The sequence below is a fragment of the Monodelphis domestica genome, chromosome 2, assembly GCF_027887165.1.
Source record: "Monodelphis domestica isolate mMonDom1 chromosome 2, mMonDom1.pri, whole genome shotgun sequence".
NCBI lineage: Eukaryota > Metazoa > Chordata > Mammalia > Didelphimorphia > Didelphidae > Monodelphis > Monodelphis domestica.
The window spans coordinates 197,889,619-197,903,617 of NC_077228.1; the positions used below are offsets into that span (position 1 = coordinate 197,889,619).

Sequence of the window (13,999 nt, forward strand, 5' to 3'; positions counted from 1 at the left end):
CCAGCTCAGACCCCTCATATACTTATGGCAATGAACTTCAAATAAGCTTGAGGCCCCAGTCTGGTGATTACTTCAATGTCCTTAGATGTAGGGGATAGAGTGCTTGACCTGGAGTCAGGAAGACTCTTCTTCGTGAGTTCAAATATGGCCTCAGATGAGGCAGCTGGGTAGCTCAGTGGAGTGAGAGCCAGGCCTAGAGATGGGAGGTCCCAGGTTCAAATCTGGCCTCAGACACTTCCCAGCTGGGTGACCCTGGGCAAGTCACTTAACCCCCATTGCCTAGACCTTGCCACTCTTCAGCCTTGGAACCAATACACATTGATCCAAAGACTGAAGGTAAGGGTTTAAAAAAATGTGGCCTCAGACACTTACTACCTTTGGGATCCTGGGCAAGTAACTTCACCCTGTTTGCCTCAGTTTCCTTATCTGTCAGATGAGCTGAAGAAGGAAAAGACAAACCACTCTAGTATCTTTGTTGAGAAAACCCCAGATAGGGTCACAAAGAGTTGGACATGACTGACACAACAATATAAATAGCATAACATATACAGAGAGAATTTCTGTACCTAGGAGTTCCAAATATACCACAAATTATTTAGCCCTTTCACAAAGTAGGAGCACCCACAACTTCTTTGTTTCCAGTCCTTTTTTTTTTTGCCACAAAAGTGCTACTACAAAATTTTTTTGTATATATGAAACCAGAGTCATAGTTAGCAAATGGAGAATTGAAATTCACAGACAATTCTCTAGGTGGGAGCTGTGATATTGAAATCACTTTAAAAGACTGATATATATTAATTTAAGGTAGCCAAGGAATTCAGCTATGTAATTCCTAAATGAAACACTCAAGTCAGCTGCCAACTTTTTTTTATGGTATTTTAATTACAAACAGGAGGAAGAAAGTATTAGAGGGAGAGGGGGGGGAGAGAGAGAGAGAGAGAGAGAGAGAGAGAGAGAGAGAGAGAGAGAGAGAGAGAGAGAGAGAGAGAGAGAGAGAGAGAGAGAGAGAGAGAGAGAGAAGGAAAGGGAATAGAAGGAAAGAGGGTTTAAATACCCACTCTGCTCAGGCTGAGCCAAAGCAGGCTTAAGACCCTGGATAACCAAGGCAAGGAAAGAGATCAGTCCTTATCACTCATGTGACCAAACTGGAGAAAAACAGTCCAGGAGCTCCTCCAACTCCAAGCACCAGCCTCCAAATTCCTCTCGCTCTCCTCACAGGAAGTCACAAGAGCTCCAAAGGCTGTTCTCTACCTCAATTCCTGCATCTCACATGTGCCAATGGTGACTCTAGCTTGACCTAGGACTGCCCAGAGGTCTGTCCTTTTTTGCACATGTCTGTTGAAGGCCATATTCTCAAAATAATTAAATCTTGAGTTTTGCTGCAGCCCTTCCTAATCTTGTTACTCTGAGTAGGGTGGAGATTGTAGTTTCCAAGACCTGATTCTATTATTCCAAATATCTCTATTGTTATTGATCAGGAAATAGCAAAATCTGATCTTCTAAAGAATGGTCTGAATCGGGTGGAGTAGTTTTGAAATTCACAAGGAGAGGGGCAAGGGATATAATAACTTCTCCTTTTTGCCCTTTTTCTTGGGGGAGAGAAGTCAAGGATGTATCAGTGGCCTGAATCTCTGCACATGGCCAGTAGCCTGGCATCATAAGAATGTGTCCCAGCTTCCTTTGGGAAGGTCAACCCACACTAGCTTCAGTCTGTCGAAAACATGATTCACTAGGGTTGACCTATGTCTGCCTCAAGTGAAATGAATGAGGAATTCATTTACTGTATGATCAGATAAGCAACAATCTCTCCCTGGCATCTTCTCCTCTGCAGGTGTTCCAGTGGCTTTGACCGCTATCGGGAGGAGTGGTTGGCATATGGCTGTGCCCAAGAGGTAAGAGAGACAAAAATTATTTGCTTCTGGCCATCGGGATTGGAATACAAGAAAGGCAGAGGTCCATAGGCAGGTGGCTTAGCCACATTGTAGTAGAACAAACATTTGGCTGCTGTCAAAGTTAACATCTCAACCTGTGACTTGCTTCTCCCGCTGTCCTGGAGCTAATCAGATTAGGTCTAGAGAGATCTGGAGACCGAAATGCCTATGATTCCATTGTTCCATTGTCAGTACTCAATGACACATTCCAATATTAGAAATTTACTCAGAGCTTGGGAGGAGAGAAAATAACAACTCTGAATCATATTTAGCAGAGCTGGGTAGAGACCATGACTGAGCTAGACCTGGAGTCAAATTGACTTGGTGTTCTGGTAGCCTGGAGATTCAGCTGGTTAGAAGGTAACCAAAGTCAGGTGTCAAAGGTCATGGGTTCAATTTCAATATGAGCCACTCAGATTTAGAGGAGAAAAAAAAATGGGAATGCATATTGAATGCATGTTGGACTCCTGATTCAGTCAGCCATATCAAAGACAGTCAATCATTCAAGTATTTATTGGGCATGGGTTGGGCAGAACCATCCACATTGGTTTTGTATTATAGGATTAAAAACACATGTCCTCATCTCAAATTAGGAATGTCCTCTGGCTCTGTTATCATGGGATCATCAGCTTAGAGCTGGAAAGGACCTTGGAATATACCAAGTCTAACTCCCTCATTTTATAGATAAGGAAACTGAGACAGAATAGTTAAGTAACTTGCCCAAGTTCACAAAGGAAAAAAGGATGTGAAGTAAAATTGGAATTCAGATCTTCCTTACTCCAGGTCCAGAGCTTGGCCTTACCTTCCTCTATCTCACCCTCTCTCTTCTACTAGAATATACTGAAAGACATTGTAGCAATAGTGGACAGCATTCTGAACTTGGAATCAGGAAGACCTGGGTTCAAATTTTGATTTCTAACTTATTAAATTTCTTGAGAGCAGGGATTAGTTCTTTGTCTGTATTTGTGTCCCCAGTGCCTGTCACAGGAAGTAGCACACAGGAGGTACTTAATAAATGCTTATTGATGGATTAATAACTAGCTGTGTGACCCCAAGGACAAATCACGTGACCTTTCTGAACCTCAGAAATATGGGGACTGAACTAGATGTCCCATTAGGTCCTTTCCATGTCTATGATCCTATGATGGCTTGGGTTCAAATTCTGATTCTGCTGCTTACTAGCTTTGTGACCAAGGACAAGTCACTTAACTTCTGAGCCTCAGTTTCCTTATCTGTAAAACGAGAATAATAATGCCTATGTCATCTACCTCATAGGGTTATTGTGAAGTACTATATAAATATCAGTTCTTATGGCATCTGGTCAAGGAGATTTCTAATAGAGACTATAGCTGTTAGTATTTCATGTTTGTTCTATTACTTTGACCCTTACCGATTTCTAAAAGGATTTGAAACAGATTAAAATTGTACCAAATGAAACACTATAGAATGTACCTGAGGAAATGGGGAAGAAGCAATGCTTTCAAGCACAAGATTCAAGCGCTTGGGCATTACATTTGTCTTTAGATTTTCTGACAGCTCAGACCAAACAAAAAGAAACATACTGTTATACATTCTTTTTTTCTTCTTCTTTTTCCCTCCCTCCTTCCCTCCCTCCCTCCCTCTCGCCTTCTCTCCCTCCCTCTCTCTCTCTCTCTCTCTTTCTTTCCTTCCTTCCTTCCTTCCTTCCTTCCTTCCTTCCTTCCTTCCTTCCTTCCTTCCTTCCTTCCTTCCTTCCTTCCTTCCTTCCTTCCTTCCTTCCTCTCTCCCTCTTTCTCTCTCTCTTTCTTTCTTCTCTAAGACAAAAGGGCAAGGGCTAAGCAAATGGAGTTAAGTAACTTGCCTGGAGTTACTGGAGCTAGTAAATATCTGAGATCAAATTTGAACCCAGGTCCTTCTGACTCCAGTCCTGGTACCCTATCCATTGTGCTATCTAGGTGCATGCTTCATGGGTTCATTTCCTAACATCAGAAAGCATACTGGTTGAGTGTTCAAACAAGGTTCAATCCCAGCCTCTGTCACTCACTACCTATGTGACCTCAGGCAAGTAATTTTCCCTTCTAAGCATTAGATTCTTTGTTGTTATTAATTTTTTTCAGTCATATCTGATTCTTCACACCCTCTTTGAGGTCTTCTTGGCTAAGATACTGGAGTGGTTTGCAATTTCCTTCTCCAGCTCATTTAACAGACAAGGAAACTGAGACAAACAGAGTTAAGTGACTTGCCCAAGATCACACAGCTAGAAAATATCTGAAGTCAAAGAGTAACTCAGGAAGACGAATCTTCCTGATTCCTGGCCTGGCACTCTATTCACTGTACCACCTAGCTGCCCCATAGGCTTCTCGATTGTTTAAAACTAGATGAGGGTGTCAAGCCAGATGACTTCTGGAGCCTTTTCTATGATCTCTGATCCTGCAATCTCTGAGGTCCCTTCTAGCTCTAAAATCTGACAATACTAAACAGAACTGAGACCACTGTGTCAAGGAGAAACCACAGACTGGTTCTCTTTTTCAGGCAGAGGGCAGGACATGTGAGGATTTCCAGGAAGAAGAACATTATGCCTCATCCCCAGAGACTTTCTTCACACCCTTTGATGGAGAATTCACCACTTCTGCCTCTTCCCTCTTCATTGACCATCTCACCACAGAAGGTACATCCAGGCAGAGCCAGAACTAGAGCAGATGATTGGGGAGTTGTCCAAGGCCCCCAAAATGTAGAGGATGTCACAATTTTCATACTCTGTTTTGGTAAAAAATCAGTTTAGCACCTCGTTAGCTGAAACAGGAGGCTGCCAGATGACAATGCTTTCTCCTCCTTAATCTAATTCAGTTCCCAGCCCCAGCCCTCTCCTATGAGTCCATGCCCAAGATCTCTCTCCCCATGTGGTCTTGTATCCTAGAACCTTTACCAACACTCTCCCCAACTTAATTTGTCTCTGAAAGTGGTTTTGAGAGCTCTTTTTTTTAAGGCCCAAAGCACAGTTTTATAAAATTTCCCTTGGGTAGCAAAATTCACCTGAATCCAAAATTGTAAAAGACAAGAGCAGGAGAGAATCATGGAGTTGACATCTGAATCATCATTGGAGTCTGAGAAACAGCAGGGCAATAGATACTCAAGAAACTTTCCTTCCAAACTCTGTCCCAAGGGATAGCAAGGCAGCTCAGTGGATTGAGAGCCAGGTCTAGAGATGGGAGGTCTTGGATTCAAATTTGGCCTCAAACACTTGCCACCTCTAAGACCCTGGGCAAGTCACTTAACCTCAACTGCCAACCTCTTACCATTCTTCTGTCTTAGAACTAATATACAATATTGATTCAAAGTTGGAAGATGAGGGTTTAAAAAACAAAATCTCTACTCTATTACAAAAATGAATAATATGGAAATAATATGGTAATTTTAAATTTAATTAATTAATTTAGAATACTTTTCCATGGTTACATGATCTGTGTTCTCTTCCCTCCCCTCCTCCTTCCCACCTCCTGGAACCACCAAGCCACCATCACTCTGGGAGGGAGGAAGGGAGGGAAGAGAATACGGATCATGTAACCATGGAAAAGTATTTTAAAAATAAAATTATGTTAAACAATAAAATAAATAAAAATAAAACACAAAATCTCTATCTGAAGGACTCTTTCATGACCAATCAATTAGAATAACTGATATTTAAAATAAATAAGGAAAAATATTGATTTTTAGGTGGAGGAAAATAGTAACCAAAGAATAGGAGAGAGGAGGGGGAGGTATAAGAGATAAAGTTCCCCAGAAATAACTGGGAGCTTAACAAGCATATATTAATTAATAATATAATTATTAATAACAATAATAATTAATAATATAAAATTTTAAATTGTACTAAGTGCTATGGAGATATGTGCAAGAAAAAGAAAATATCAAAGGATAACTAGGTCAGGGTAAACATGACTTCTCATCCCAGTGAAAATTAGAGAGCATGAACAGTACTTACTCCTTTAAAAAGAAACACATAGAATAGAAACTATTTCTATTCTATATGTTTCTATTTTTATTAGATTATAAATATAATACTATTTATTATTTATAACAAAATGTTATAGTATTATATTAAATATTAGAATGTATATTATATATGTTATGTTATAAAAATATAGAATACAAAGATAAATATAAAAAGATGTCAACTTTTATATTCTGCTTTCACAGATATAAACATATCTATATATAATATAGTATATAGAAATAGCTCAATTTAGCAGCTAATTAGCTAGATTCCTCCTCTACCCAAAGCAGCAGCAGCAGCAGCCCATGAAAGCCCTGTTTGGCCTGGCCCAGCCCTGATCCCTAGTGATGTCCTCTTCAACCAACAATAACTATGTCTTGGGGTCTCTCACCCTAAGAGAAGAACCTAAGATCCAAGGCTTTTTCACAGCTTATCCCAACTGAAATTGGCTTTAAAAGTTTTGAGGGCCTTTTGTGCAGCTTGTTCTCACCTTTTTTTTCTCCCCCCCCCCCCCCAATTTGTCCCAGGCACCAGAATTTCTGGTTATTTTCTTTGGAAATAATCCTTACCCTGAGAGAACTAACAAAATAGTTGATGAGTTTTCACTTGTGTGAAGAATTCAGTCAAGCAACAGATAATTATTGGGGGGGAGGGCTAGAACCCTGTACTAGGCACTATAGGGGATGCAAAAAATGTATAGGACACAGCTCATTCCCTTTAAATAGCTTACAAACTAGCTAGAGACCCAAAGAACAGACCCGAGCCAACCAGAATACAAATCTTTGCCAACTTGGGTGCTATTGACCATGGGCCCAGTGGCAGTTCAGTGAGGGAAGAGAAGAAGTCAATATCCTCAGATATTGACTCTTGAAGGACATGGACAGGAGCTGAGCTCTGAAGGATGGGTAGGATTTCAATAGGTAGCAGGGGAAGATGGAGAGAAATCCTTAATCTCTGACTCCAACTTTAGAGTGTATGGCCTGAGAATAAAGGGGCCTGGGTTCTTTTCTCTAGCTCTACCACCAATGAGTTGTATAACCTTGAGCAAGTCACTTCTTTTTGTGCCTCAGTTTGCTCTACTGTAAAATGGACAAAATAGAAAAAAAAGTAAAATGAGAGACAAGCTAACCTGTTTCCTTCCAGCTCAAAAACCTAAGCTTCTAGGAACCACCAGTGCAAAATAGAGATTCCCGGTTTCGTGTATAATCGATTCCTTTTTTTTGTTAGTTTGTTTTACCATATATTGAGAGAGATGCATAAAAATATGTGCATACATAGATACATTGATATATAAATGTATGCATATACATTTAGACATAACTCTATGGGTGCATGTCTATGCAAACATGTATATGTGCATAGATAAATCTATAAATGTGTAAAAAATGCATATATAAATATGCCTGCCTATGCACATGGCCTGCAAAGGTCTTGTCTGGTGGCTCGTTTGTTCTCTTCTCTTTCAACCAGGCCTTGCAGCTGCAATTTAATGGGCCAGCTAAAAGCCTATCCCAGAAGTTTGGGCTTCTCTGCTCTTGTGCCCACAGGCAAACTCTGAATGGAAGAGAAACTGCTGTCCTCATAAGACTATGGAGAGCAGCTGCTGCCTTCCAGCCCCACAACTCAGCTGCCCAGTCCCTCCTGCTTATGGGAACAACCCGAGGATATCACCATATTATAGTGCAGCTCTATATGACAATGTTCATGATGGTGACTCCTTCAGAAAAAAATAGATTCATTCCAATTTAATTAACATCACATTATTCTCTATTTTAAAAACAAGAGGGAGACATTTCTCTGTGTGTATCTCTCTCTCTCTCTCTCTCTCTCTCTCTCTCTCTCTATGCATAGATAGAAGCAGATCTTCCCTCTTCCTTGACCATCTCATCCCAGAAGAGACATCCAGGCAGAACCAGAACTAGGGCAGGCGACTGGGGAATTGTCCCAGGCCACCAAAATTTAGAGGATGTCACAGTTTTCTTGCTCCATCTTTATAAAACAAACTGAGTTTAGCACTTTGTTAGCCAGAACAATTAGTTGAAATAGGATGACATGCTTTCTACTATTTAATCTATTTCAATCTCTAGCCTAGCCCTCACCTGTGAGGCTATGCCCAAGGTATTTTTCCTGCAGCCTTATATCCTAGAATGAAGAGGGAAGAGGCAGATACATATCTATCTATACATATATATGTCTGTAGATATACATACACACACACATATATATAGCAATATCTATAGATCTATATGTATATAGGTAAATATGCTCACTCATATATAGGAGAGAATTCATTTTAAAAATGTCCATTTTTTAAAAATTTTGTATTTAGAGGAATAAACTTCAGTTATCTAGGAAATGCACTTATGTGAATCTCTTACATTCCTGAAAAAAACAAGACCGAAATCCAACATGATTTTTAAAAATTGATCTCTATGGGAGGGGGAAGCAATAATTTGACTTATTAAAATTTGTTTTGATCAATAGAATAGAACATAATCGTTTCATCATTTCTTCTTGTTCCCTTCTTTAAGATGATACGAAGTTGAATCCATATGGGGGAAGAGATGGTAAGTGTTGATTGGTTTGTTTTTAATTTAAATACATTTTGTAGCATGTGCATATTTTTTTCTCTTAATTGAAGTCAACCCTGTAAAATCTGAAATTTAAAAATGTTTTGTTTTTATATCCCCAGAATCTAACACTGTATAGGCATTTAATTAATGTTTATTGTTGGACTAGTTGATTCTTCCTGATTCTGCTAACACTTGGACAATGGGACCTGTGCCTAAGGCCTTGAGACAGGGTAACCCTAACCTTTTGCTTTTTCCCCCAAGTTTTTTTTTAAACCCTTACCTTCTGTCTTAGAACCAATGTTGGTTCTAAGGCAGAAGAGTGGTAAGGGCTAGGCAATGGGGGTTAAGTGACTTGCCCAGGGTCACACAGGTAGGAAGTATCTGAGGCCACATTTGAACCCAGGACCTCCCATCTCCAGGCCTTGCTCTTAATCCACTGAGCCACCTCCCCAAAGTCTTGGAAACACCAAATCGTTTAGATATTTGCTGTCAATCTGAGGCTGTGCCCCAGGGACTTTGAGGAGATTGTTCCACTGGGGCCATGTTTCATTTCTCTACTCTAAATTTCACTCATCATTCTTCTTTCTTGACCCTCTGTGTGATTAAATATGTATAGCTCCAGAATGAAAAGAAGGCAGCTTGAATAAGATGGGATGAGATTGCCTCGTGGCAGCTCTCACAGATGGCTAATGGGTTTTCATCAGCACCAACATCCCAATCAATGAAGGATATAGATTTAGCTCTCTAGAGGAGGCGAGACTTCCCTCGGCTCCCAATCTGTGTTGGCAGGAAACCCCCAAACCTTGCAGCCTGCAAGGGTTCTTGAAGGGTGAGTGTCCAGAACCCAAAGACCCCTCATCCCTCTCCCCACCACTCCTCACACATCCACCAAGAGTGATGTGGAAAGTCAACATCTTGAAGATAAGAGATGCTCTGCGGGACATGCCTCACGGAGCGTGACAGGACTAGAGCCCAGGTGTCTGCCATTCTCCAATGGTGTCTGCCATTCTCCAATGGCGTCTCTCAGTGAACAAAGAGCCTGATTGACAGACAGCCAGTCAAGCCCCAGAAATGGATGGCTATCTGGGAATCTCAAAATAGAGAAGGGAGCTGTTAATGCGACACCATCTAACCAGGTCTCCAGCAATGTAACAAATGGAAAGCAAAGACAATTAAGACAAAGATCCTGTCCTCAGTCAGTTACTCTGGTTAGGATGTGGCCATCAGATGCTGGAACACATCATTCGAATCACTGTGGACAGCGTCCAATTTCCTGCCAAGTCAAGGGAAAGCGGTGAGGAGATTTGACTCAATAATCCCTGTCACTTGCTAATCAGAAACTAGTTTTAGAGGGCTGGGAAGTGTAGACCATGGGGACCAGAGCAGAGCTGGGTAATGGAGTTTCCTCATCATTTTCGGTATACCTGGCAGCAGATAGGAGACCCACAGATAGGAGTCATTAGGGAGGCAGTCATGGATCAGAGAAGAATACTAGATTTGAAATTAGACAGGCTGAGTCTGAATCTCACTGTAATCTATTGCCTTTGTGATTTTGGAAAAGTCATTTAGCCTCTTTGGGCTCAATGTAAAATAAAGAGTTTGGACTAGATGGTTTTTAAATTCCTTCCCAGCTCTAAATCTATGATCCTTTGTTCTTTAAAGAGGACAATTCATCTTTACCTGTCAATATGGTAATAATAATAATATATTTCATAAACAATAAATGATATAGTTAATAATATATTTAATAAGTAAGTGTGTTTAATAAACAACACATTACATATTTAATACATAATATATTTTATAAAAATAAGTGATATATTTAATAAAAATAGATTATACACTAATTAATAAAAATAATAGCGAGCATTGATATAACTGTTGCTTTTGGCTTTTGTCATCCCATTAAATATCTCTAGAGAGGAGATCAAGTATGTTGGTTTATCATACCTTAATTCACCTTGACTTCCCTATTATTTGCTGTCCTTCTAGGACAGAGGCTTCTAACCTGGGAGCTGTGTATAGATTTCAGGGGAATTCATGTACCTGGATGGAAAAAAAAAAATTGAGATCTTTACTTTCACTAACCTTTGATTTCATTTGAAATCCTAAGCATTTTATTCTAGAAATTTAAAAACAGTGTTCTGCAAAGAGGCCCATAGGTTTCACCAAACTACACAAGGGATTCAGGACTCAAAAATAATTTTTAAAAACCGTTTTCTGGGAAGTAGGAACCATATCACTTCCTATATATGTATTTCAATCCCTAGCCTAGGGCTATGTATGTATGTACTCTGGGTAAGTATCTCCCCTTCTGTTTGGTATATGGAACCCCTGAGGGATCATTCCAGAAGCTCTAATCTTTTCGATCCTTGCTTAGCATGCAGGTGGTAGAAGTAGATGTTGGTATTGTACACTAAGCCTACATCTGGCCTAATGTCTCTGATTCAAGGCTTTTTCTCTTGTTTAAAATGCAGGATATACTTGCAAACCACAAAAATCCAATTAAAATGACTTTAAAAATTGAAATTTAAAAACATGTAATACAAGCATGAAAAGAATATAAAATATAACCTTTCCATAATCAGGAATTGAAAGAAGAATTCTACAGGCAGTAGGAGCCCTAGAGAATATTTCTTTAAACCTTTATCTTCTGCCTTAGAATAGATACTAAGTTTCAATTCCAAGGCAGAAATGGGTTTCAGGCAAGACCATTGGGGTAGAGTGACTTCCCCAGGGTCACACAGCTAGGAAGTGTCTGAGGCCATATTTGAACCCAGGACCTCCCATCTCCAGGTCTGGCTTTCTAACCATTGAACCACCTGGCTGCCCCTGAAGAATACTTCTTTGTCCCACTTCCAATACTTTTAACAATTCAAATTATCAGGTTTGTAGAGCACAAGGTACTGCTGAGCCACGGGACAGAAAATACCCAACATTGGTCATAACAGCTGCAATTAGCCTGCCCAAGTTCCTACTGCAGGTGGGCTGGGGAGACGGAAGGTCTCCTTTTTTCCTGACCTTCTTGTGTGGGGAGGCTAGTGCTAGTCTACTCCTTCCCAACCACTGTCTCCTCTTAGAAGTAGTTTTAATGGTCGCTCTTCCCTCAGCTCTATTCTTCTGGAGGGATAGTTTTCCTTTAAACCAGTGGTAGAAGACAAGGGGGAAAAGCCCAGGGGCCACCTTTCATGACCCCAGATTATCAGTATGTTGGCTCATTTGACCTAAAATCACCTGGGTCTAAGTTTTCTCTCTTTGCTCTAGGGAGTTGTAAAATGGAATCAATAGCTTGTGTATAGCTATGAGAGAAGAGTCAAAACAACCGAACAACAGCAATAGTCCAAGCCCTCAGACAAGAACATCTTTTTCTCTCTCAGTCTCTCTGTCTTTCTGTCTCTCAGTTTCTGTTTCTTTCGCTGTCTCTCTCAATCTCTCCCTTTCTCTATCTCAATCTCTCTTTCTGCTTTTGTCCCTTTCTCTTTCTGTCTCAATTTCTCTCTTTCTCTATCTCAGTCTCTGTCTGTCTCTCTGTCTCTGTCTCTGTCTCTATCTCTCTCTGTCTCTGTCTGTCTGTCTCTCTCTTTTTGTCTGTGTCTCTGTCCCTCTGTGTCTGTCTCTCAGTTTCTGTTTCTATCTCTGTCTCTCTTTCTCTGTCTCTCTCAATCTCTCTCAATCTCAATTTCTGTCTCTCTGTGTCTGTCTGTCTCATAGTTTCTGTTCTGTTGCCATCTCTGTCTCTCTGCCTCTGTCCCTTTCTCTCTCTTTCTCTGTCTCTCTCATATTCTCTCTCTCTCTCTCTCTGTTTCTGTTTGTGTCTATGTCCCTCTGTCCCTCTCTGTGTCTGTCTGTCTGTCTCTCAGTTTCTGTTGCTATCTCTGTCTCTCTGCCTCTGTCTCTTTCTCTCTCTATCTCTGTCTGTCTCTCTCTTCCAAGGAAGGCAAAGGTAAGAGAAGGAGTTAAAATGAGAGTTGTAGCAGCAGCTAGCATTTATATAGCACTTTAAAGTCTGCAAAGCATTGTACATGTTATCTCATTTGATCCTCATAACAATCCTATAAGAGTGGGTAGGTGCTATTATTATTGTCAAATAAGGAAACTGAGGCTGAGGGAGGTGAAATGCTTTCCCCAAGGTCATACAGCTAGTCACTAGTCTTTACCTCAGCAGTCTGAACAGTTTCAGTGGATCCAGGATCTGTTCTATGTTTCTGGTGCATGGCTCCTGTGCTGCAGCATTTCATGACTGGTGATCTCCTTTCATGATTCCCTGGGGTGCTCCTCCTGGTTCCAGGTGCAGCTGGCAGCAATGGTAATAGCCCATGTTCTCAAACGAGTCTGTACGATCCCTGGTGCTCTCTTCTTCTTTGCTATTGTTCAGGCATTTTCAGTCTTGCCTACTCTTCATGACTCCATTTAGGGTCTTCTTGGCAAAGATATTGGAGTGATGCACCATTTCCTTCACCAGTTCATTTGACAGATGAAAAAACTGAAGCAAACAGGGTTAAGTGACTTGCTCAGCATCATAGAGCTAATAAGTGTCTGAGGCCAGATTTGAACTCAGGAAAATGAGTCTTCCTGACTCCAGGCCCAGCACTCTATCCATTGCACTACCTAGAAGCCTCTTCTTTTTCAGTTTTTTATTTTTAGTCCTTTTCAGTTTTGGGAAGGGGGGGGAAGAATGAGGTGTTTCGGGACATAGCTAATGTAAGAATTTGTTTCTCTTTGATAAGTATATTCTAATTTATTGCATATTTATAATAAGTCAAGTATTATGTTAGTGTTACATTACACATTATATTGTTATATATAAAAAAATAAAAACAAATGGTAACTCAAGGTAAAAAAAAATTAATCTGTCCTTCCCACTACCTCCCAGTTGAGCAATTTAAAAAAAATCTCTCAGTACAAACCTACGTGGTCCAACAAAACAAACCCTCATGTTAGTCATATCCAAAAACGTACATTCCTGGGTTTTAAGTTCATCACCTCTCTGTCTAGAGGGGAGTGGCGGATTTCATCTTTTCTTCCTTTTGTACCTATGGTTTGTCATTGCATGGATCAGAGCTTTAAAGTCTCCCAAAGTTGTTGTTTTTTTCCATAATGTTATTATCTCTGGTTAATCATTCTCCTCTTTTCACATAGCTTTAGGTAACTTCTCCCTTCTGATAAAAGGGGGAAACTTATCAAAGTCAGGCCAAGTAAGTAAAGATTCACGGCTAACCTCCTGATCATGTAACCATGGAAAAAAATTTAAAATAAAATTAAATTGGGGGCAACTGGGTAGCTCAGTGGACTGAGGGCCAGACCTAGAGACAGGAGGTCCTGGGTTCAAATCTAACCTCAGATACTTCCTAGCTGTATGACCCTGGGCAAGTCACTTAATCTCCATTGCTTAGTCCTTATCACTCTTCTGCCTTAGAACATAGTATTGGTTCTAAAGCAGAAGGTAAGGGTTTAAATTTTTTTAATTTAATTTAATTAAAAAAACTAACCCCCTGAGCACCAAGGAGGGTTACAGTAAAAGG

General features: G+C 40.3%; 1 protein-coding gene across 1 annotated transcript in view; it reads left to right on the plus strand.

The window, feature by feature from the left end:
- Nucleotides 1-13,999, plus strand: part of PLXDC1 (plexin domain containing 1) — a 106,773-nt gene that overhangs the window by 82,992 nt on the left and 9,782 nt on the right. The window contains exons 10-12 of the mRNA XM_056816796.1: nucleotides 1,832-1,892; nucleotides 4,443-4,578; nucleotides 8,436-8,471. Coding sequence (XP_056672774.1) covers nucleotides 1,832-1,892; nucleotides 4,443-4,578; nucleotides 8,436-8,471 — 233 coding nt within the window. The remainder of the gene's footprint in view (nucleotides 1-1,831; nucleotides 1,893-4,442; nucleotides 4,579-8,435; nucleotides 8,472-13,999) is intronic.